General features: G+C 40.3%; 1 protein-coding gene across 2 annotated transcripts; it reads left to right on the forward strand.

Moving 5' to 3' along the window:
- The first annotated feature begins 139 nt into the window (after nt 1-139).
- TGS1 (trimethylguanosine synthase 1) lies at nt 140-23563 on the forward strand. Of its 2 annotated transcripts, XR_009276948.1 has the most exons (14): nt 140-288; nt 967-1031; nt 2411-2583; nt 4437-5289; nt 6076-6193; nt 7161-7247; nt 8031-8202; nt 9662-10016; nt 10847-11020; nt 11979-12122; nt 13111-13327; nt 14348-14426; nt 20557-20792; nt 21579-21706. XR_009276948.1 is itself a non-coding variant. In XM_058832778.1 (13 exons), the coding sequence occupies exons 1-13, from the start codon at nt 191-193 to the stop codon at nt 21693-21695; spliced, it is 2652 nt and encodes an 883-aa protein (XP_058688761.1). In that variant the 5' UTR covers nt 140-190; the 3' UTR covers nt 21696-23563. The 2 variants fall into 2 exon arrangements, 1 of the variants encoding a protein (XP_058688761.1); XM_058832778.1 differs by lacking the exon at nt 20557-20792 and having other exon boundaries at nt 21579-23563.
- Nucleotides 23564-24082: the final 519 nt, after the last annotated feature.

Raw genomic sequence — 24082 nt, forward strand, 5'->3', positions numbered from 1 at the left:
CCCTTTCCCCCGCTCTTTTTTACCCACTCCGAGCCCCACCAGCACTCTGGTACTCCCGGTGGGCGCCGCAGCGAGCGCAGCCAGCCCCGTCCCCTCAGGCCGCGCTCCCGGCCGCAGCGGGGCGGGCGCGGGCGGCAGTTCCGGCGGAAGGCGGCGGGCCCGGGCCCGGTGAGGGGAGCTGTCCGCAGCCATGGTGCAGGACCCGGGTCCGAGGCTGGTGGCCGAGCTGCTGCTGCGGGCGGGGGCTGCCGGCGGCATCCTCTGCCTCTGCTCCCGCGCCTTCGTCGAGTGAGTAGCGCCGGGCGCGCCCCGCGTGTCCTCGGCCCCGCGGCCGCGCTGGGGACGGGCGGGAAGGGCCGCGCTGCTGCGGCAAGGCGGTGCAAGCGGAGCAGGGTTTTGCGGGGCTGTGCACAGAAGAACCCTGATATGTTTGTCGTGTTCATCACTGGCGGCGGGGGACAGAAAAGGGCGGGAGGAGCCCCCAGGAGCCGGTCTCGCTGCCGGAGCCCGCGCCCTCCCTGAGCCGGGGCTCAGCGCGCCCTCCCGCCCCCTTCGCGCTCCCCATCCGCAGGGGAGCAGCCGGTTCTCAGCGAGAGGAGGAGCAAAAAATTTAATTCCGGAGTGTACTGCAGCGTTTTTTGGAACGTCCCTTCTATGGGCTTCCCCGTCAGGCTTTAATTATAGCCTTTTCCAGACGTTGCTTCTTTTTAGTTGTTTCGCGTGTCTGGAGTCTCAGGGCAGCCCCTGTGGGAAGGGACCAGGAAAGGTCACTTGGTCCAGCCTTTCATGGGAGCGAAGCCTAGAGGAGGTTAAGTACTCCATCCAGTATCATCTTGAAACGTCCAATGGTGGGGATTTTATTGCATCCCTGGGGAGACTTTTTCCACTGAATGATTGCTTTTACTGTAAAAAAAAAAATGTTTCAGTGGTGACTTTCTGTACCTGTGTCTGTCTTTACTTTTACAGAGATCGAAAATTATATAAACTGGGATTAAAAGGATTTTATGTCAAAGATGACAATGACAGTACAGGTAAGGTAATACAATGTGCTATGCAACGTGATGTGCAGTTTTAAAGTGAGTTATGTGTGGTTATTGAAGTTGTTCCTATTTTTGTGTTGTTTTTCAGTACTTTTGCTATGGGGACAGAAGAGAATAATAACTTAGAATTTACATAGCTTTTAGGTTACCATAATCTTGATATGGAAGTTTGTGTCAAACCAAGTTCAGTGCTTATATCTGTCCAGATAAACTTTACCACCTCACATAATATTCACCTGTTGCATGGAACAGCTTATAGCACATGTCCCTGACCTGGTCTTATATCATAATTTTGACTTAATTGAAAATTGATTGCATAATGGAGGATCTGTGGATCACAGATGTTTGTTTCCTGCTGTCTCTACCCCAGCCTAGGACATTAGCTGTTGCTAGTTAATATGCTGAGGCAGAAGTAGAGAAGAAACAATAGTACTGATGGGGAAAATTATGATTCACATACATACAATGAATCATATTAGGAGGACCAGAAAAGTAAGTCTCTCACTTGGCATTCTCGTAATCTAGGAATTGTCATGATGTATATTCTAACAAATTCAACACCACTCCCTTATTCCATCTCCTCAATTCCTTGTGTTTGCCTACCTGAACATAATTCTTTTGGTATCTCTTTTTGTCATTGCTGTGTTGGTCGATCCAGCAGCATAATAGATTGATTTGAAAAGAAGTCTGAGCAGAAATAGAAGCTGATAATTAATAACACAGATAAGATTGAGGCAACGTGAGAGGAGTGAAAGAAAGAGATTGTAAACTATTTTTTGTACATGTGTGAATGATTTGTGGTGAGAATAATCAGTTAAAAATTGAAAGGTCTCATGTTACGTGATAATTTGGCAGTAAATGTATCCTGAACAACCAAACCAGAAACCTGGAATGTTTCAGTATTGTCAACTGAGTCAAGAGTTTTGATTTCATGATTTCTATCCATGTTCAGCTCCATTTGTAATTTTATATAAATATGTTTTGCTTAACAATTTGATAGAAGTGCAAGCTTGCTGGGGAGGGCAGAGTCAGGCAAAGGGAAAGTTAAAAGCTGTGTGAGTACTACTCAGCAGCAGCCAAAACATCAGTGTGCTGTCCACACTGTTTCAGCCACAAATCCCAAACACAATGCTGTAGAGGCTGCTATGGAGAATGTTAACTCCATTCCAGACAGACCCAGTCCAGTGCTTTCGCTGTTGAAGTTACATTTTGATTCCTTCTGATAGTTATGCAGAAATTGAGCTGTTTATGAGGAAGATTTTTAAATGAGAAAGAAAGGATAAGAGGCAGTTCCGCTATTTTCTGTATGCCATGCTGTTGCATTGCAGTGTCAGAACCAGATTGTATTCATGACTCTAACTTGTTAACAGGGGAAGAACAAGTGTCTGAGGAGGAGAACAGTTGTCCCAATGCGAGATTAAAGGTGGATACTAATCATACCCTGGACCTGGAAGAAGTTGAATTAGACTCAGAAGCTGAGCTTATGAAGAGCATGGGATTGCCTCTTCAGTTTGGTGGGCAGCCAGCCCACAGAGACTTTGTGGTAAATCTTTACTTGCTTTATTTGTTCTCTTTGTGTTGTATTTCCAGACCTAGAGATGTGCCCCCTCTCAGTTATTTCAGATATGGCAGTTCATGGAAATGTATCTGAGCTTCCTTTAAGCTGCCTGCATTGCATCCTGGTAACAACACACAGCACCTTGATCTGTCCAGGTTGTAAAATCCCCCTGCCAGTTGGACTAAATAGGGTCAGTGCTGTGCTTTCTGCTTTCATGTCTATACTGCTCTCATGACTAGAGAAACCTGATTTAAAACAGCTGTGGTAAAGCTGATGCTGCACATCAGGACAACTAGTACTGGACTAGTACACTCCAGTCCAAGCAGGTATTTTCACACTGTCTACTTTAACCATTTAGCTTATGATAGTAATGTAAACAGCTAGTTTTTCAAAGTCCCCTTACAGCTGATAAAGCCAGGCTGTTCCAAAAGGCAGGAGTGAGGCTTTGGAGCTTTGCTTCCCTTAGGGAGCATTTGGGCTTTAGAAAGGGCCTGAAGTTTTCACAGATGAGAAAAAGACAGTGCAATATTCACTGTGTCCACTTTATGGAATACAGGCCTCCCTGACAATGACACAGTGCTTTTGTGCAGAGCACTGCATGGTTCCAACCTGATTAAGCTGTAAATAAATAGTAGAAACTTGTATGTGATTTTAAGTGATAACTTGTAAATAGACTACAGGCATCCAACTTCAAGCCTGAAGTATATATACAATTATTGTTGCTATGTAGTAATATGCAAATAAGTTGAATGGGAAAATAACATTTTGTTACTTGATTACCACTAAGCATTGTACTTTGGACTGTGTGTACATGAGGGATGTGAATTAAAGATCAATGCCAGTTCTTCAGTTTTAACTTCTTTATAGTCCACCTTACACTTTTGTCAGTGTAACAAACCTAAGGATTGCAGCTGATGGGATGTACATTCAGAGTCCTTTGTCCATGTGAGTTTTTTCATCACAGGAAGCCCCTCTGAAACAAGTGGAGCTGTAATTGATGAAACCTCAGTGTTCGTTTCAGGAACAGGTTTCTGTCTTCTGTTCCACCAGATAACTGTAGTAGCCAAGTTTGTTGTAACAAATGAAATGATTGTATTGCACAAATGGAAGTGACACCTGTTTGGGCAGGAGGTTGTTGTTTCCTTGTATTTCTGTTGGCCAGCTTGGAGATTATTATGGGATGGAAAAGATATTGTCCCTTCTTTTGGGTTACTCTTTTCAAGACATAGAGAGATTCAGCTGCAGGATTTATAGAGTTTTTGTATGCAAAATAATGCTTTTTATTTGTGTACAGTGTCCAAAGATAGCAAGGATTTAACATTCTTTGAGGTTGAGCATTATGTTTGCTATCCTAATAAGACACTGAACAGTGTTTGCTGGTCAGGCAGATACCAGGTAAAAGTTAGGGTTAGCCACCACAGCCCCATAAAACAGATCCTTGATGTTACTAAGATACTGTTTTGCTGTTGAGCTCAACCTTGTCACTTTTCAATTCCTGACCAACTTCCCTTCAGGATTTTATAGAGTTTCGTGTTGATGACTTCCCTTCTGAGCTACTAATGACTTCCCACTCACAGCCCCACTCCTATCATTCTGCTTTTTTGTGTGTATTTCTACAGACTTTCTTACAGCTCTTCCTTACACCTTCTTCAGAAGCGTCAGTTGAGGTTATGTAGCAGGGCCATATCAGACCCAGAAACTCTACAGCCTTTTAGGGGATAAAGCTAACAGCAGGGTTGCACTGAGAGGGAGACTTCCAGTGGAAACTGAAATGTGATTGGAGAGAGGACAAGATTGTATATATGTTGTAGACTTCTAACTTTTCCATTATCGTTTAGGCAACAGAAAATTACAGAAAGAAAAATAACGTGAAGATTATGAAAAAGAAAAAGAAGAAGAAAAAAGAGTTACAGCAAAAACACGAGGATAAAATGGGGCAGGAATGCCAGGACGAAGCTTGTGGTGGTTGTATCCAGTCTGTTTCTGGTGAGCTGGCCCTAGCTACAGAGCAATGTGAGATGAGCAGCAAACCTCAGGCTGTAATTGAAGGGAACTGTGAAAGTTCAGAAAGCATTGCAAGTGAGGCTTTACCCAGTGAACTTAAAGAAAAATGGGAGAAGTACTGGAATGAGTACGGGGAGGGCCTTCTTTGGCAAAGTTGGTTGGAAAAGCACCAAGAGGTCTCATTGTCTGAGGGCATCACAGCCTCTGAGCCTTGGAACAGTCCAGATACTAAGGAAGAATGGGAGCAGCATTATAGTGAACTGTACTGGTATTATTTGGAACAGTTTCAGTACTGGACGAGTCAAGGATGGACCACGGAGAGCTCACATGGTGACAAGGTGGAAATTAATGGGTTTACACAGGAGATTGGTTTTTCAGGAGAAATGGGCTTGGTTAGCCCAGGACCTGAGCACAGTGAAGTGCTGAGCTTGGAGCTGTCTACCTCCAACACCAGAGGTGAGGAAACACTCCCTTCAAGTGCTGAGCCCCACAGTGAAATAATCTCTGGGATCTGTAATTTAAATCTGAATTTGGAGGAAGTGGAGCAGAGCAGTGGTGCTCTAACGGTGGGCCCTAAGGATCCTGAAGAACAGAGTTCATCTGACAGCGGAAGCCGCGATGAGCCCTGTGATGGAGGAAGCAGGAAAAGGACAGCATCTTGTGAAAATAAAAGTGTTAACCAGTCAGGTAATACAAAATCAGATAAAGTTGATTATCAAAATTCTCTAGATGATTGTATGCAGGAAACAAGGGCATGTCTGTATTATGCCATTTTTAAAAAAGTTAATTAGGTACTTTGTGGAATGATTACATACTTGATTCCTTTTTCTGCCCTCTTCTTCTTTGGATGATTTCTCATCCCTAATGTGTATGTTGAACGTGTTCTTCAGCCAGAAGTGATTTTAACCGAACATGTACTTCATAAATCTTCACATGTACTACAGAAATTGGTGAGAGATTACTGTTAGTGAATATTTAATTATTTATCTTTGTCTTGATATTGCAGTTGAGACTTTAGTCTGCTGCTAGTGACTTTGTAAGAGAGGAAGAAGCAGGTGTGGTTCCATCTTGATCCTAATAGAGCTGGAATGGGAGAAGTGAAAAGAAAATTTCCTTTCCAAAAGGAAAAGAGAAGAGTGTTTAAATCTCCTCTGATAAAATCTGTGTGAATATCTTTGCATAGCTAATGAGTTGGAAACAAAATTTTACAGACAAGGAGGAAGCTGTTTCAAATTTTGTACCTTATAGGCATTTTATTTTTCTTGGACAGATGCGATAATTTGAAGTTAGTCCTGCATAGGATTGTTAACACTACAGTGTAATACTGAAAACTTTATTAGTATGTTGTCCCTCAAAGACAGGTAAAAATGTGTTTTTGGCACACTAACTAGCTGTAGCTGCAGGGGTGCTTTGAGGACAGGAAGATAAGGAATTGATTTCTGCAGAAGGAAAATATGATGTATCTTTTTTTAGATGTGCAGGAGTCATGTAGCTCGAATTCAAATGAAAAAAAGCAGTTGCTGCTTCATGACCAAGATGAAGATGAGGATGAAGAGCCTCCTGAGTACAGACATGTCAAAGTCAAGAGAAGGCAAGTCATGAAATTTACATGAACTTTTTTCTCATGAAGTCCAGGTCCAGGAGCCTTCTGATTCATACTAACTATAGCTTTGATTGACAGTATGAGTTAAAATGTCAGTACAAAGCCACATAGTCTTCCATCACTGCTTATTGCTTTGCCTCACAACAAGCAGTGGTTATTTCCTATTCCAGTGCTCTATGAAAACAATGTATGGCCTTGATGACTGTACAAGGTGATGGTACCATTCTTGTGCCACTGAAGTATATGAGATTATTAAATTACATTGGGCAGCTTGCTTATTTAGGTCTTATTAGTGTAGACAATACCAGAAAAACATAAAGTAAACATAAAGTAAATAATCTCTGTTGTTTAACTGCATTGAATGCTGTCAGTAAAATGCTCAGAGCTATGGCAGTCATAAAATAGACAGTATCTGCCTTGTCACAGTTTTTTTCCTTTCTTCTCTAAAAATATATAGTCTCAAGGACGGTGGGATGGCTCTTCCTCTAATAAATTTGCGGACTCAAACGTGAAGGAGTGGGAGGAATTGTTACCTGCTGATCATGTAGCTTTGGTTTCGTTCTAGTATTTTGCTGTTGCTGCAGCATTAATAATAGATAATAATATAGATAACATGATAGATGATGAAGGTAATTTGGAAATAGGGTAAGGAAACGTCTTCATCATGTAGGGCTTGCCATTAAGTATTTTAAGAGGTCGTTCAGAATAGCTGGAATGTTATAGCCCCAGTAGAAGGGCATTTCTCCATAGAATAGGATAAAGAAACCAAACCAACCCAAAAATTCATGCACAAGTATAGAGTGGTGTTACTTGCTTGGTTTGGTTTCAGCAGTGTATCCAACTTACTTGAAGCCCATATTTAAATGTTTTCAATTCACAAGATTTTTAGTGGTGTAGCTGTAAAATGATTGGTTTCTTCACAATAAGTAACTTTGTCATCTGTGTTTTTCCCTAGCCATGAGCTGGACATGGATGAAAACCCAGTGGAAGATCCTGAGGAAACCTGCTCTGTGTTGGGTTTCAAGTGTGGCACAGGACAAAAGTAATCACTTATGAGGAACTGTGGGACTTTTCATAGCAAGTCAGCTCTCTTGTTATTATGGAAATAGACCATTCATCTCCATTTCCTTTTTGTTAAACTTTGAAAGCTGATTCCCAGAGTTAGTCTCTGGGAATAATTTATACAACTGAAAGTACCTTACCTGTTACACCTAAGTGTACTTTCAGTTGCAAAAATTTTAAGTGGCTGTTCAGCTATTTAAATTTGAGCTTAAAGGCTGTGAAAAGGAATGGTCCTCTCAGTTTGGAGTCCTGTAAGCTTAGATCATGATTTTGAACTGTTTTATATTGGAATGAAGTTCCTTAGTACTAGTGAAATGTTGCCATACTAATGAAATGTTGCCAGGTGTTGGCCAGTGAAATTTTTTTTAGTTGCATTTGCCAGAAGGTGAAAGTAGCTGTTTTGGAGACTCTTCACAGCCACCAAAAAGATCTTTTATTCTGCTAATCAAGATATTTTTTTAATTTCCTATTTTTCAGGCTGGTCTGGGAAATCGTTTTTCATCTAAAGTTATACAGCTATTAGGAATAAAAATCTAAAACTAATTAGGTTAAGAATTTTCAAATAAAAATTTTTAAAATATCCATGAAGGTACATTGCTTTGCAGCTACACCCAGTGACGTATTTTAAATGTAGCAATAAAAAAGTACTTAAGTCGATATCACTTTTTTATAGACATCAACATTCATATTAAAGCTTCTAAACTCAAAATTAAGCAAGTCCTTACATATGTATGTATTTATCTATCTGTCTGTCTGTTTTCAGGTATGGTGGAATTCCAGATTTCACCCACCGAAGTGTGCAGTACTTGGAGAAAAAAGCAAAACTCAAGTCCAGATTCTTGGATATGCGTAAAGCAAGGAAGAGCAAAAACACACACATCTTCTTTACAGAGGAATCTGAAATAACATGCAAAAAAAGCAAAACTTTGAAGAAGGTATGTTTAGTTGTTAACACTGTTGTAATTCATAGATTTATCTGCTGCCTTAGATGTTGCTATATTATGAAAATGAAAAAAAAAACTAATTGTCCAGAGTATATGGCATTTTTAAATGTCAGCCCACTTGTCCTTTTTTCTTTTTTTTTCTTGTTTTCTCCCCCTCCTCCCTGCCTCCCACCAATGTGAAGAGTATTTAGATTGGGATGGCTATGGAAAAGCATCAGTGGGCTGTGTCAGGAGGAATGTGAACTTAAATGGCCAAGTTATGTGAAAGTCATTCCTAACATCTTTGTGTACATCACTTAAGAGAGGTGTGTGTAGGTTTCTGTTGTTACTAAAGGTATCTTTGATTGTAAATTGTATGTGAGGCCAGTTGTTAATGCTGGCATATCAGCAGTAACAGAAAATCTTTGTGTAGATTAGTGTATTTGTTGTAACTCTATTTTTTTAGTAAATTTGAAAGGGTTTTGCTTATACCTCTACCTGCATTTATTTTCATCTATAAATTTACACCTCTTCTTTTTTTGTTTTTTAACTCAGAAATTGCTAAGAAGTAGAAACACTTGTTCACTGGAAATTTTAGTTAAGTCTTTCTGAAAATCTGAGGGGACAGATGTTAATGTTATTTCACCTTCTTGTGGGATGCTTAGCATTTCTCAAAATCCAAGTGCAAAGCACTTTTCTGGTGGTGGCTGTACATGTTATATTAAACTCCAGTCACTATAATTTCTGATTCAGTTTTGATTTTGTACCTGGGGCCATTATAGTTTGAGGGCAACTTTAATTATGTGAAGGGGAAAAAAGTTATGAATTTCCTCAGACTTCCAGGTAAGGAACTCCTCCAGGTCTAGAGCTACTCAGAGCAACAATAATGTAAAAAGGAGCATCTACATGTGCCTTTGAGGAGTTTGGAGTGGTGTCTGTGCGTTGGTTAGGAGCTTATGTCAAGCTCTCTGCTGTGCAGCAGAACCCTTTACCACCTGCACCATTTGGTACATCTTGAAGGTGAGGCAACTAATGTGTGAAGGTAATTTTACCTGTTTATGCTAAAAAACTCTTCCCTGAGAGGCAGAGTACATCTCTGAATGCAGATTAGAGAAAAATAGGTGTGAAGTCACAACTTGGTCACAACTTGGGCTGTGGCAAGTGTGACTATTTAGATATTACATGAGAATTATTTCCTGAATTTTCCATTGATCTTTTGGTTGGTTGGTTGGTTTTTTGTTTCTCTTTTGGAGGTAGATAGTTCCAAAAGACATCTTGTTTCCACATTTTTTTAAAAGGGGGCATGGTTAAGGACTTTTTCAGTGTTTTGAGTCTGGATATTTTACTGTTCTCAAAATACACGTGGTAGAGCATGCCTGCAGTGGCAAGTGCTTTTGAACTGTGAGGCTTTTAAGCTGTGCTCTGGATAACAGATCATCATCTGATTATCTGTGATATTTGACAATTGCAGGTGGAAATGTTCCTGAAGCAGGTTAGGAAACCTGAGGAGGAAGACACGTCCCAGCCAGCCGCCCCTCAGGGTGAAGCAGAGGTGTTGTCTGCGAGCAGCAGTGACTCAGAGGGTCAGGAGGGCGTTACTGCCCCACGGAGCGTGACGCTGGATGCTGAAATCCAAGAGCCACTGTCTTGCACTGCAGCCTGCACAGAACCTGGAGGGAGGAAGCTTGAGGGGGAGGCACAGGATGCTGCGGCGAGTGGCTCCGATGAACAGGGGGCAGGGAGACCTGAGCATGGCAGTGGGCGGCAGCTTGTCCCTCTGGATATTCCTGATTATCTCCAGCCAGAGATGGAGGACATCAGCCAAGGTAAATTGGTTTCCTGCAAACTGATGAAATGAATTGGCAATGGACTTAATACTGCCTTCTCAAGTTACTGTGGCATGCACTACTTAGTTATTCAATGAGACTCATTAGATCTAAGGGGTAATGAAAGAGCTGTGCTAGTGGAATTAGCTTATTTCTGGAATACCAGAATCCCAGGTGTTGACTTTAATGGTAACAGTATTTCTTTATAGGTGAACAGTTGTTGTTTATCCTGGACATGGCTTAACAGGTTTGCAATTCATGCCTTTTTTTTCCTCTGCAAGGATGAGGGTGATTAAACCTCAGGTGGCTGCACAGACCATCAAGTTTTGGCTTCAAATGCACATTGCTGTGCTCTGGGGAATGTGTGTTGTTCAAATTATTTTCTAGGATTTAAAAAAAAAACAGTAATACGAATTTTTCTATTTAACATGAAACAAAGGAAAGCAGGATTATTCAGGTTTTTTTTTTTAATTTAATCCTTCCTACAGTAATTCAGTTACGTTAGATTCTTACTGTAAAACTCTTGTCTAGATTGGGTTTTTTTCATAACTGATAAAAGGGCATTAAATTGGTCTCTGATCCACTTGTTTGCTCATTTCGTAGAGTTTATTGTCTCCAGTTGAAGATTAGGGCACTTAAATAATGGGTGAACAGTGATGATTTTTAGGACTAATCCCTTGAAATACAGGATGCTATTTTTTAATTTAAAACGTTTAATCTTCATAATCTGGCAAACATTTAGCAGTGTTTTTAAATCTTAACACTCACCTACCAATTACATTCCCTAGCCTACAAGAACAGTGACTGTTAACTTTTGCAGTGTCTTCCAGCTGTAGATGAAAAAATTACTGCAAAGAAGAAGGAGATGAGAAGAAGAAGGAGGAATAAAAATGCACTGAGAACTGTACCTCCTGAGATTGCTGCTGATCCAGAGCTTGTCAAGTATTGGGCACAACGCTACCGGCTCTTCTCTCGGTTTGATGAGGGAATTAAACTAGACAGAGGTGTGTTCAGTACTAAGTGTGCTACCTTGGTCGTATATCCAAGGATGTATCCAAATCTGTGGTCCTTCTTGCAGTTTATTACAGATTTTCTTAATTGAGGAACACTACTAAATGTGTGTTTGCACCCATGGATAAATTCCTTTTCCCCCCAGCAGGCAGGGGAGTAGAAGTCTTTGACTTCAGAAGTGCTTTTAGTGTGGGACATCCCTGTCTGCATGAATCCTTACAGTTGCTGAAGATCTTGCTGGATCCAGATTATACTTTGTCAGGACTTGTTCAGAAACTCAATATTTTTATAGTTCTATATTTTATAAAATAATTTCATGAAACTTCCAAGTATGCTGATAGATCTAGTTTCATTCTGTTTTGTTCTGACTTGCAGCAGTCACTTGCAAAGCGACTTTTTTCCATGTTTACTTGTGAACCACATCAAATCATAATGTATAGGTAAAATCATAAATGTGTAGGTAAAAGAGAAATTAGGATTACCAGTCATTTTTTGTTGGTTGAGTTTGTAAGCCTTCCATTTCTAATGCTCTCCCCTCATAAACTTGCAGATTAATTGTCAGACCAGACATTGTGGTGAAGAAAATAAAATGTTGGATAAGAGAGAATATATTTCTGGTTGTATTTGCATAATCATGATGTATAATGTTTTTGCATAGTCCGTAGGCTTCTGCTTGATAAACTAGAATCCTCAGCACCAAGGTCAACAAAGCATGTACTGAGATCAAGGCATATCAGTTTGCTTCAGTGAGTCTTTGTTTGCTTAGTAAATCTCTGGACTGAGCAGAGTTTATCATTATCAAAGCCAGTATTTCCTGGTGGAATGCACTAAGCCAAAATTCTTGGGATTAATGCTAAACCTTCAGATTTATGTGGGGCTTGGCTGTTTGTTGTTAAATTAGGTGACCTTGAAAAAAGAGGTGAAAACAGATTTCTTCCCCTTCCTCTGCAGAGGGTTGGTTTTCTGTTACTCCTGAGAAGATAGCTGAGCATATTGCCGTCCGCGTCAGTCAGTCGTTCAACTGCGACATCATAGTGGATGCGTTCTGTGGGGTTGGAGGAAACGCTATTCAGTTTGCATTGACCTCAAAAAGAGGTAAGTCGGTGTTGTATACAGTGCATTAGTTTTGTTTCTTCAGTCTTTTTCCTGACACTATTTCGGTATGTGCTCTGTTGATTTATTTTGTTTTTCGGTGCTTCTGTAAGCAACAGCAGCTGTTTTACTTCATCAGACTCACAGTATGACCTCTCTGTTTTCAAAAAGGACCAATAAAACTACTTTTCTGTTTTAGGTCAGAGTTGTGTTGTACTAGTCAACGCTATTTTTGTGTGGCATAATACCTGGTCTGTCAGATACTCCTGAGATCACTGGGAAAAGTGGACTTCTGTCAAAGCTGCTGCTTTTCCCAGTTGTTTCTTGAAGTCTGTTTACTCAGAAACAGGTTCCACATGCATAGTACTTAAAACACTTGAATGGAGTCCCCTGAAGGTTCTGCAGAACCAAGTACAGAAAGTGATAATAACTACATGTTAGTCTAATACCAGCTAATGAAATTGTAGTGAAATGTTGAGAGAACTTCCTGTAAAAACATTTCCTGCTTGTTACTCATAGCAGTTCATCTAACTCTGACTAATGTTTGTGCAAGACAGATGGTAGTTTTTACTGCATTAAGTTTGGTAGGCTATGATCCAGTCTATACATCCCACTTGGCTTTTTGTTTTCTTGGCTAAATTTTAATTTCTGTTATTATGTACTATTCTTGTATCATCCATCTCCCTTGGGCTGTGTTGGTTGGGGCTTTTTAAACTCAATTTTCAGAACTGTGTGGTCAGCCACAGATAAATGTTTCTCTTTAACAAAGGAGAAGAGTGAATTTCTGATGGACATTACTGAGGTTGTCAGGCTCCTGCCAAACCTGGGGCAAGAAGGACTTCCTCTCTCAGGCAGACAGTGCCGTGTCCTGTCCTCGAGCCGGGGTGCGGGGTTGTGACAGCAGCAGGTGTCTGACTGGCGGTGACCTGCCGGTGGTGGGGTGGCATTCCCGGTTCCGTTAATCCCTGTGTTCGCCATCTCTCATGAGCAGTGATCGCCATCGACATCGATCCCGAGAAGCTGCGGCTGGCGCGGCACAACGCGGAGGTGTACGGCGTGGCCGAGCACATCGACTTCCTGTGCGGGGACTTCATGGCGCTGGCAGCCGGCCTGCGCGCCGACGTGGTGTTCCTCAGCCCGCCCTGGGGGGGGCCCGACTACGCCACAGCCGAGATCTTCGACATCCAAACCATGATCTGCCCAGATGGATATCCTTTCCAAGTTACGCCTTGTGGTGGGCTTCTCCCTTTCCTCTCCTGCCTCTCTTGCCGTGGGGTTTGCATGCCCAGTTTGCTGACTGTGGATGATATGGCCAGCAGCTGGAGTTCCAGATGCAAACTGTTTGTTTAGTCCTCTTCCCCACCTAAATTTAAATATTTTTAATTTTTATTACCAAAAAAAACAGTGAAGAGGTTTTCCTGAAAGTGAAAAATCCATCAGTGAATTGAGTAGCTCTCAACTTAAAACATTAATTCAGCAGTTGTAACTCCTTTAAATTATTTTATTAAAATTCCCCAAAGTAATCAAATAGCCATGTGATAATAACTAGTTGTGTAAGCTGTGACCTTATCATTAATTCCACTTTTCAATTGATTCATAAAGGGAGTATCTTATTTAAAATATACTAAATCTGTTCCCAGTCATAGCACCTTCCTATGACTTGGGAAATCACAGAAGAGTTCAGGCAAAGCATTAACTCTTTTAATTAATATATAGAATTTTCTATTAGCTTATTAACACTGATACTGAGCACTCATTCATCTGGGAAGGTATTAGCATAGTAGTTTCATCATATATGAAGTGTGAAATTTCTTCAGTCACAGAATCTTAATTTGTTTCCTTTTTTTGCTAAAATGTAGCCATATGTATCTGAGTAATAAAACTTTATGCATGCGTGAGAGATTGATTCCGCAAAATAGATTGAAAAACAAATATAAACCAAATATACTAGCTACAAACTGCATTCAAATTTCTCAAATACTTCTCTGTAGTTCAGTTAAATTTTCATAAAAAGTGAATGTTGGTTGGTTTTTTTCTACTTTTAGTGCCCTAATGGTTAAATAGTTTTTGCATTTCAGAAGAGAGTGCGCTCACACACTCAAAAGACTAACTACAATTTAATTGCATAATGGCTGAAATTGAGACATACTTTCAAAATGAATGAATGAATGAATATGAAGAAACTTTTCCTTCCCTATTCTGGGTTTTTTTCCTTTACTGGCTTCTACATTTGAAATTTTCAGACTCTCCAAGAAGATCACCAACAATATTGTGTATTTTCTGCCTCGGAATGCTGATATTAACCAGGTGTGTTACAGGATGAGGTGTTGGTAGTGAAAAAAATGCTCAGCTGCCTTAAAACTTAAGTATTATAAGCACATATATAAGACTTTTAAATCTGTTCAGCTGAATGTGGGGTATTCGGAGTTTTTAAATTTGACCCTTGTGTTAAGTGATTTCTTTGTCTGCAGTACTTTTGGTATATTTAGAAATGGGAGTATAAGATTATTTCCATGGTTTTGACGCTGTTTCTTCTTAAAGCAACAGAATGGGAGTTCTTTTAGAAGTTTCAAAGCCAATTTCCAGGCACATACATCATTATAAAAATATCAAAATATTTTAACCAGCTCTCACTATCTGATAAGTCGGTGAGTCCCAGACTTTGATAGCTCTCAGTTCATGAAGGAGTTGCAGGAAATTACAGCCTGCAGTCACTGTTCCTACTGATGAGTAGATCAGACACAAATGTCATGCCACCAAGAGTGGTAATGTTGGTGTCCACACAGGTGCATGGTTCCATATAGGCTGCTTGTGTTGAAGTGACTCATGATAAACACAGAATCTGTGGCACTGGTGTGGGGTTTTTTTGTATTACACATTTGTGATAGAATTTTTTTTAAGCAGTTACATGACTAACAATTCCCCTGAGTGTCTGGTTTAGTTTCCTCTGTGTATTTTCTATGTTAATTATGTCTTGTAGCTTTTTGTAAAGAAGGGAGCAGTTGTTAACCTGCAAGATGTCACAAGACTTCCCAGGACATTTTCCTGCTTTTCCAAAAACTGTGTCCGACTTAGAGTTGGCAGAGTGTCGAGCCATATGATGGCTTGTGGAATTGTTGGTGACAAACAGCTGGCTTGAGAAATAGGCTGAATTTCACATGGCCTGAGTATTAGAAGACTCTAAGCCCATGCTATGCAAAGCACTATTGCTTTGGCAGGTGATGATTCAATTCCTTTTTGAGTTTCAGGCTGGTGAAATGTCAAAGTGGCTTATGAATCTTTGAACAGGAACCTTAATTTTAGGTAGAGTTTCTCTAATTACAACATCTTATAGCTGCATTTTATCAAATATTTCATTCCCATGATGAAGAGTGACTGTAGAAAGTTTTCTGCTCTATTCATGAGAACTTTTTACTGGATTTCTAAATGGCCAGAAGTATCTACATTTCACTTGCACTTCCACAAAAGCATCCAGGCCTGCACCTTTTCCTACAGAGGAGCTGATCTCTTGCAGGTAATTGGGCCAGATATCCTGACAGCTCTACATCTTGGTGCAGTTGGCTCTGAATGATGTTGATTACATTCATGTGTTTGGCTTAACAGATGGCTGCAGAGTAACAACTGTTGCTCAGAAACATGGCTCACTTGTTAAAAGTTCATGGCTGAGGTCCTGGGTTCAGTTCAGTTCACTGTCCCAAGCTATGGGCTACTCTCAGGAAGAGAAATCAGCTCCTTATGCCTTCTTATGCCTTTCTTTAGAAGTAGTGTCAGTATAAGAAAAAAAACAAAAGGTTGATGATCTGAGAGGGGGAAAGAGAATGTTAATCAAGCCCGTTGTTTAAGGAAGTGTCTTCATCCTGTGTGGACAAAGGTGTGCCAAACATGACTGTTCCAAATCTGACCTTGGTGAATAGTCTGGTCCACTGGACTGTTATGGGTTTGGCTACCAAAATCTCTGTCTGTATTCAAAAATGAAGTTTCTGAATTAACTGCCACTACACTTCCAGGGCTGTGAAACTCCAGTAAAATAAAATAAATAAATAAATAAAACAAAAGCAATTAGAAGCAGTTAAAAGCAACCTTGCAATAAAAATACTGTTTAACCATTAGTTAAGGTGGTTCAAATTTAGTGGAAAATATGTAATTTTATGGAAGATAGCTATCAGATCACTGTGAGATAGTAAACATAAAATAGAGATAAAGAGATCCTGCTGCTGGAGTGAAAGCAGGGCTGACCTTGACCTAGCTGTGTCAGAGGACTTGGTGTTCATTGTCTTATTGGTGGACAAGATATCCACCCTTGTTCCACATGATTTTATTGCAAAAACAGCACTTACTACTTCTGCAGGCATGGCCACTTCTGTGTAGAGCTGGTCTTGTAGAGACCAATGGGATTCTTTGAATTCCCTTTAAAAAGTCAGTGGAGTTTAGGTCAAAGAGAAGTGAACTTCTGTACTTCTGCCTCAAGAGGGAGCAGCGAACCAGTGCAAGACATCTGGTTCATTTACAAGAAATGTAAAAACATTTCCCTAAATTGCATCAAATCTCCTTGTTTACAAACATGTTGGAAAATTTGTAATGTATGCTGGTCTTTTTTTAGGTTAAATTAATCTTTAACAATATTCTTTCTAGCTAGGAACAGTCAGGAAGAATAATTATGTGTGTGCATGTACATTAAAAAATATGTATGTTTATTACTGCCTGTTATGTAGTATATAAATATAATTTATGAAGTGTTTATCAAGCTGTGCTCTGCTTCATTGGACAGAGTGAGGAGTGTGTACTCACCTCTGGGAAATGGAGTCATTCTGGGTAGTCCAATCTCTTTCACAGACTCTTTTCCCCTACCGGGTAATATTTCTGCATGTTAGTATTTGCAGCAAAGAAGGAGGAACCTGCAATTTGTTGCTCTAGGACCTTCTTGCTAATAGTGGAATCTGGTTTTTTCATCCCATTGTAGAAGTTGTACTCAGTTACTGGTGGTCTCTCTCTGGTGGTCAGAATGTTGTCAGGATTCATGATGGCTCCCCCCAATAAACTGGTGAGCCTGAAATGTTGGTGACCTGGTCTGTTGTGAGACAGATAACCACATCAGCATCTTTACCAGCCTAGCCAGGTTTGGGAGGCAGAGCAATGAGTTGTTTATCACTTACCCTGCCTGTGCGTGGTTAGTGGCTCAGATACTGGATTGTGCCTTAGTGATTGTTTAAAACTTCTTTGAAGACAGGAATACTGTTGTTTGTGGTAGCTATGTCTCATTTTGTCAAACTGTGCTGTTGTTGGAGCTTTTGCTGTCCTCAATTTTGGTGTCTCAGACCTGGCTTATATTTCAAATATTGCCAGAATACAGGAATGGCTTTCTGTTTCTTGTCTAGTGTAGAGTGGTTCTATGAGCCTAATATTACGCAAAGTGTTCTGGACCATGATAGTCCTAAAAAAGATACACATTATGCTGGTACTTTTTTTTTTTTTTCTTCCCACCTCATCTGCATCAATCATTTTGAGAAAATCGGGAGTTAGACACTGAGGCCTTGTTCTGTCTGCAATATTAGTGCCTGGATGGAAAAATGTTTGTTTCTGTTTGGGAAGGTCCAATTGTTAAAAATGACTGTTCAGTGAAGGGAGTGTAAAGATGGGTAAAACCCATTTATTTATTTGAATTCTCTCTTGTAGCTATGATTTTAAAATGGAGACCTAGCCAAATAGGACTTGCCAAGCAGAATCATCTTTATTTAGGAGTAAATAGAACAAATGAGCAAAGCAGGGAGTGAGAGACCAGGAAATGAACAGAGGTTGATTTGATAGTATTTTTAAGATGCTTGGGTATTAGGGGAGTTAGCAGGTAAAACCCCGCGGGTTGATGTGTTTTGCAGGCTGACAGTTTCTAAGTGAATGTAATTGCACACACTACAGCTGTGACTGTTGTGTTAATAACAACAGCTTTTAAGCAGCCCACTTTAAACTCATGTGTTCTCTGTCCTTGATAAAAGAGAAAGAAGTTACCCACAGCATATACCAAGCTTGAGTGATACTTCAGTCTTCCTAAAGTTCATAGAGTTAGTGTCAGCACATACTGAATTGTAGTTTTCCTAAGCAAAATAAGAAAAAAATAAATAAATGTCTGGGCTGCTAAAGGGTGGCAGCACCACTGTGACAGTGTCATAATTCTTATGCATACCTGTACATGTTCAGAACTGCTGCCTGAGAGCATTTTATTTTATTATGTTCAGTGTAAAGAATGCCATTGCCTTCTTTCTCCAGTGGGTTGGGTTTTGTTCCCCTCAGCTTTTGGGTTGAATGCCGGGGGAGGGGATTCTTCATTTTAGTAGTATACTATAAAATTAATTGATTAACGGTGTCCTTGTGTAACTGCATATCAAGTCAGAAAGCTGGTATTTCTCATACCTCAGAAAAGTTTCTACGAGATAAGAAAAAAATATGATAAATTTTTTGTCTACAGTTATGTTAGTTGGTGTCTGGGACAGATAGGAAGTTACTTTACTAAAAGAGTTTCAGTATGATTAAAAAAATGTAAAAAACTCCCCAAAACCAGTAGGAAAACCTTCAAAAGTACACCTGAAGAATGTAAGGGAAGTTTGCACCTCAAGCAACTTGCTTCTGAAATAATCCTCTATGTTTGCTTCCCCCTTCATATTTTCATCTTTTCTGATGTCTCCTTTTCAGACCTCTCAGCTACTTTTTTGATGTGTTGTGGCTGTAGCTGTGGACTCTTTTTAGCAGTAGCCACTGAGCTGAAGGATGAAGGTGAGAAGTGAGAGGGATTTAGGAAGGTGTTAACTGAAGCTGCAGCCTCTGCCTGGGGACAGCAGTACAGCAAAGGAGGCAATATCTGTCCGCCCAAGTAGTGTGAGTTTGGGCTAAAGAATAAACCAGGGTAAGGAGAATTGACAGCAGGGAATCACTGTACACAGGAAAGTGCAAAATAAATAAATTTTGGACTGGGCAAGTTTTTAAAGGAAATTAAGAATCCTTTCTGTATTCACCGTTGTAGTGCACTGCAAAAACAGGAGATGTTTGTTGGTATCTCTAAAAATAGCTGAGCACCTTTGTTTTTCTCAAAGCATCGTTCCTCAATCTGTTGTTATTTTTAGAGGGTGTCCCTATGCCAGGCCAGCACCCTCCTGAAGCTTAGTGTGTGGCAGCCTTCCCCCACTACACTTTTCAGGCTTGACTGTGCCCTGCCTAGGAAAATTTGGCAACTCCTATTGTAATTATTGTAAAAATTGTAATTAAATTTGCAACCTCCAGCAATTTACAACTAAGCATTGTCACAGAGGATTTGCATTTCTCTCCTCTGAATATCGGGTGGGTTAAAGAGCGTACAGTACCAGATCTGTCACAGTAGAGCTTATTCCCATGTGTTTATTTACATTTTTTTCACCTTAGGGTTTATCAAATACCTCTAGTCGTTGTTTGAAATTAATCATAGTTATCCTGGATTTAACACTTAGAGACCAGACACAGCGTATGTAAATTTTCAGCTGTCCCTTGTGGGTGGACACCACCCGTCAGTGTAGGAGCATCTTGTTTTACTTGGTCTTCTAAGAGGAATGTTTTGTAAACACTAGTGTTTAATATCAATGCATTAGTCATATTTAGATATGCTAGTGATACAAACTGTGCCCAAAAAGCAGGAGTGCATAACGCCAAGACACTAATTTCTAAGTATTCTTATATTAAATTGACTAATCCAATTAATATTTTAGAGTACCTAAGTGACATTAGCTATAAAGTGCAAAGCCTCTTAATGCTTTTCAGAAGGGGCATTCCAGCTTCTGCTTGTGAAAAATTAAAAGTTCACATCTTCCTAGAAAAGCCATGCATCACCCCACAATGCTTTGTGGATTTGAAGTAAGAACAGATAAGTTGTAAAATTAACATTCCTGATCACTTGCCAATTTCAGATTCTTGTGCTATTTATAAGTCAGCCAGCCTCTGTTTTTTTACTTAAGTGGCAGGTTCCTCTCTTAGAAAAACGCAGAGCGTTTTTTCCTATCACCAGAAGTTGAAAGATGAAGAAACTGCTCACACTTTTGTCTGCAAAAACAAAAAAATTAAAAGAGAGAAAATCAAAACAGGAAAATAAATGCTTGATTTAGATAAATGTGTGGCAGTTTTCTGGATAAGTCTGTAAAGGTTCAAAGTGTAATTTAAATTAATCTGTTATTTTCTCTTGATAGTAGGCTGATTTTTTACTCACTATAGAGGAAGTTCAGCTTGTTTATATTTAAACCTGCATGGCAGAATCAAGTCTCAAGGGGCTTTAGAAGTGCTAGTAACTTAAAGTTTCAGCTGCTAACTTCATCTTGGCTTATAGATCAGTTAAAATCTCCTGTGGGCTTGTAGACCCAGTTAACTTTATGTCTGCCTGGGCAGTTTCCCTGCATGAGGAATTATAGAAATAATTTTCCCGCAGCAGCCTGGGAGAATGGCAGCACAGAGCAGAACTGGCTATGGAGCATGGATCCCCTCACAGAACAGGTCCAAAGTGGAAGGGGAAAAAGCAGACAATGTTCAGTTTTGGTGTTCATCCTTCTCACTGTGCGCTCTCTCCTGATGAGGAATTGATGGCCTGTAAGCTGTTATCCCTCAGGGATGTCCTCTGAAGCATCCTGAGGGGAGAATATTGCGTGCTCCAGTCCAAAGTGTGAGGTCTGCTGTGAAATGTTGTCTGTCTGTAATCATTAAGCATTAAAGGTGTGCACCGGGCTCAGTCCAACAGAGCATGAATGGTGAAATTCTCACTCCAGTGAGATCATAAACACAAAGCTGGGACCAGTGCTGCCTGACAGGCTCCCCCAGCCTGCAGGGGCACTGCTGCCCCAGCCTTGCCTAAGCACTGCCTGCAACTCCAGTGCATACAACAGCTTTTTCTTTGGTTGTAATAGCAGCAATAATTAACTGGGGCCTTTTTTTTGTGAGTTTCTCTGTGTGTTTGGGGGGCTTGGTTTTGTTTGGGTTGTTCCCCTCCACCCTGCCACTCTTCAGTGCCACCTTTATGCTTCCTAATTCAAATTACTAAAATTTGTTTTACTCTTCCCCCAAAATTTGGGGTGTGACATCTTTCAAGCACAGCTTACAACTTGCTTTTTGCTACACTTGGGTTTCTCTAATGCCAAGTACCCTGCAGAACAGAGTTTAGCATCTCTTGCCTCAGCACAGCATGTCAAGTTCTGAGTGTTTCTCTTTGGTTCTGAAATCCTCTTATTTTCGTGATTTGGGTGAGGAGGGTTTTTCAGTCACAAGCCACAAACGGCTTGTCTGAGTTAAAGGAGACATAAAAAGAGGATCAGAGGCATTAGCTGCCAAGGAACATTTTCCACCAGTATTAACAGAGCAGAGATGACTTTTTGTGATTGTTAGTGCATCAGAAGGTTTGGGGTTTTGCCTCTTTTCCTGTGCATTGATTGGTTTGCTTTTTTGTTCTTTGTTTTTCAGGTGGCTTCCTTAGCAGGGCCAGGAGGGAAAGTTGAAATAGAGCAAAATTTTCTCAATAACAAACTGAAGACAATAACAGCTTATTTTGGTGATCTAATAAGGCATGACATCTCCTGAACTCCATGTGGATTCTTCTAAACCCAGCCTCCCTGACTGCTGCTTTGCTTAAGTTTTTGTACAGCTGGCTGGTCAAAAATGGCTTAAAGCCATTTTCCGCTTCAATTTCTGTTTACAGAAATTTGTTCTGTTTATTGCTACTGTCAATAAATGTTTTGTAATAATTTTAACAACACTGTAAATGTAGCAAATCCGTGAATGTATGAAGAAAGATCTTTGTAAAATGCAGTCTTGCAAGATTCAAGCCCAAACCATGGAAGTGGGGTTCAGGATTCAGGATAACTTACATGTGCTACTTCTGTGCTTGCTCTGGTTTTGAGCACCAAGAGGGTCAAGAAAGCCACAGGAGCTGCTGTCTGTGCTTGAGAAGCAAAAGCAACTGAGCATCAAATGGAACTAGAGGGTCAGGTGCACCACAGGAGGTTAAGCCCAGTCCACCTCTCCTGGTCCATGCTCACTGAGAAACCTTTTCAGGTTTTCTTTGCAGGATGAAGATTCACACATTAATTCTAGTGAGTGTTGCAGCTCACAGAGAGAGCTGAGTGTGTTTGTGTCTGGAGGTGGGACTCAACCCTCTGGGTATTGTCATTTTATTTTTTATCTCCCTGCCATTCCTCTTCATTGCAAAAATATGTTGAAGAAACCTTCTGCCTGGAGGTTTGTACCAGTAAGCAGAGGCGTTTCTGTTCCCCCTCTTTTCTAGGCCTTTGGAATCCTCACACAGGTTTCAGGGAGGGCAGAAATAAGCCAGCTTTTCCTGGTGAGGGCTCCCTGCTCCCACTTGTAGTTTGGAGGGGAAGAGTGGCCTTTGTGCAGTTCTCAAAGCAGAAGAGGAGGCAGGTGAGGGGGCATGGTGTTCACACTGAAAAACTTGAAGTCCCCAAGCTCAGTGTTGAGCTTGTTTTTGAGGTAAGAGTATATGAATAATAATTTCAAAGATAAATTAATGCTGCTTCTCCTCTGCTTTGAGTGCAGCAGGATGCTGAAGGCAGCAGAAACTAAGCACTAAATAACACATTAGTGCTATCCAAGAAAACTAGAATAACCAGAATAACCGAAAAAGAGGATCTATTTTCCACATTAAGGAATGAAATCCAACTCTTCAAAACAGTTAATTAGACCAAAGTGTTTGTGTGTGTATGGATTGTTATGACTCAGTGTGAATTTGCAGTGCAGTAAAATAGCCCTTGGGAAATAGCAGTTTTCTGGCTTTGCTGTCTTTCCAGAACCAAACAAGTGTTCAACTCTTCGTTACATTCATGCTTCATGTAAGGTATTTTATGAAGGTACTTTGGCTAATTTGGATCACTGCACTTTGCCACAGTGCTACAGCAAGGAAGAAGTCTTGTGCTGGCTCTGCATCATTAAAGGGAATTATTAAGGAAATAATATTTCTTAGAAGTTTCCTATTAGGTTGTAGGGGAGTTTGGCAGGAGTGCTAATACTACAGGAGCTCTATATCTACTGTGGCAGTGGCATGTGAACGTAATAATACTGTTAGATTTTCACTACAATCAAAAATCCAAGTCTGTGAGGCTGAATGAAGAATAGATTGGTTTATATCATGTATGTCACAGTATTCTATACACTAAAATTTTATTATATTTGGCTTATTGCTGCTTGTAGAAATAGCCTTGTCTTATAACTTGGTCCTCTTTTCCTCCTTAAGGAAGTGCTTTAGAAGCATTTTGAGATGTTGCTGATGCTACTCATTGAAAGGGAACTGACTGTGAAAAGCCTGTGAATTTACTTTCACCTTCTGGAAAGTAGTTAGGTTGTTTTTGGTGCCCAGTATACAAAGTGTGGAAGCTAAAATATTAAAGGTACAACATTTACCATTTGAATTTTTGCTTCCAGGGTAATGAACTTAATGGTAAAAAAGAACCATTTCTCAAATTCTATGCTGAGCTTTGCAAGCACATGGAGCATCAAAAGCAGAATATCTTCGTTCACAGTTGTTCTTCTCTAACCAAGAGGGACAAAAGGGGAGTTTGAGGTATTTTTTTGGTTTGTTTTTTTGTTGTTGTTGTTTTGGTTTTGTTTTTTTTAATTACAAATTGAAGTCAGAATACCCTCTGCTGGGCTGTGATAAATGTTTGCCCTCACTTCCCACTTGCACAGAACTAGTGAAGTTCCCCAGGGCTTTGAATCTACCAGTCCGTTAAGCCTAAAGTACATCTGTGAGTACTTTTAGTTTTTTCTTAATAATTTCAACCAACAAACCCTCCATGGAGGAGAGCTTCAGTCATGACTTGCTATAAAATGTTATTTTGCTTTATATTGGAGAAAAAAGTTAACATGGGCTGAGACACTGTTGAATTTCTGGACAGCTCATGGCCACTGTTTTAATACTCTTTTTGAATTTAGGTAGTATTTTGTAAATGATA

The sequence above is a fragment of the Poecile atricapillus genome, chromosome 2 (genome assembly GCF_030490865.1).
Source record: "Poecile atricapillus isolate bPoeAtr1 chromosome 2, bPoeAtr1.hap1, whole genome shotgun sequence".
NCBI lineage: Eukaryota > Metazoa > Chordata > Aves > Passeriformes > Paridae > Poecile > Poecile atricapillus.

What these genes read in the sequence shown, in the direction of transcription:
- TGS1 (XM_058832778.1), top strand. Translation starts at nt 191, where the DNA reads ATGGTGCAGGACCCGGGTCCGAGGCTGGTGGCCGAGCTGCTGCTGCGG. An exon ending in AAGTGTGGCACAGGACAAAA is followed by an intron (nt 7,248 to 8,030) that starts GTAATCACTTAT and finishes GTCTGTTTTCAG; the next exon opens with GTATGGTGGAATTCCAGATT. An exon ending in GGAATGCTGATATTAACCAG is followed by an intron (nt 14,427 to 21,578) that starts GTGTGTTACAGG and finishes TTTGTTTTTCAG; the next exon opens with GTGGCTTCCTTAGCAGGGCC.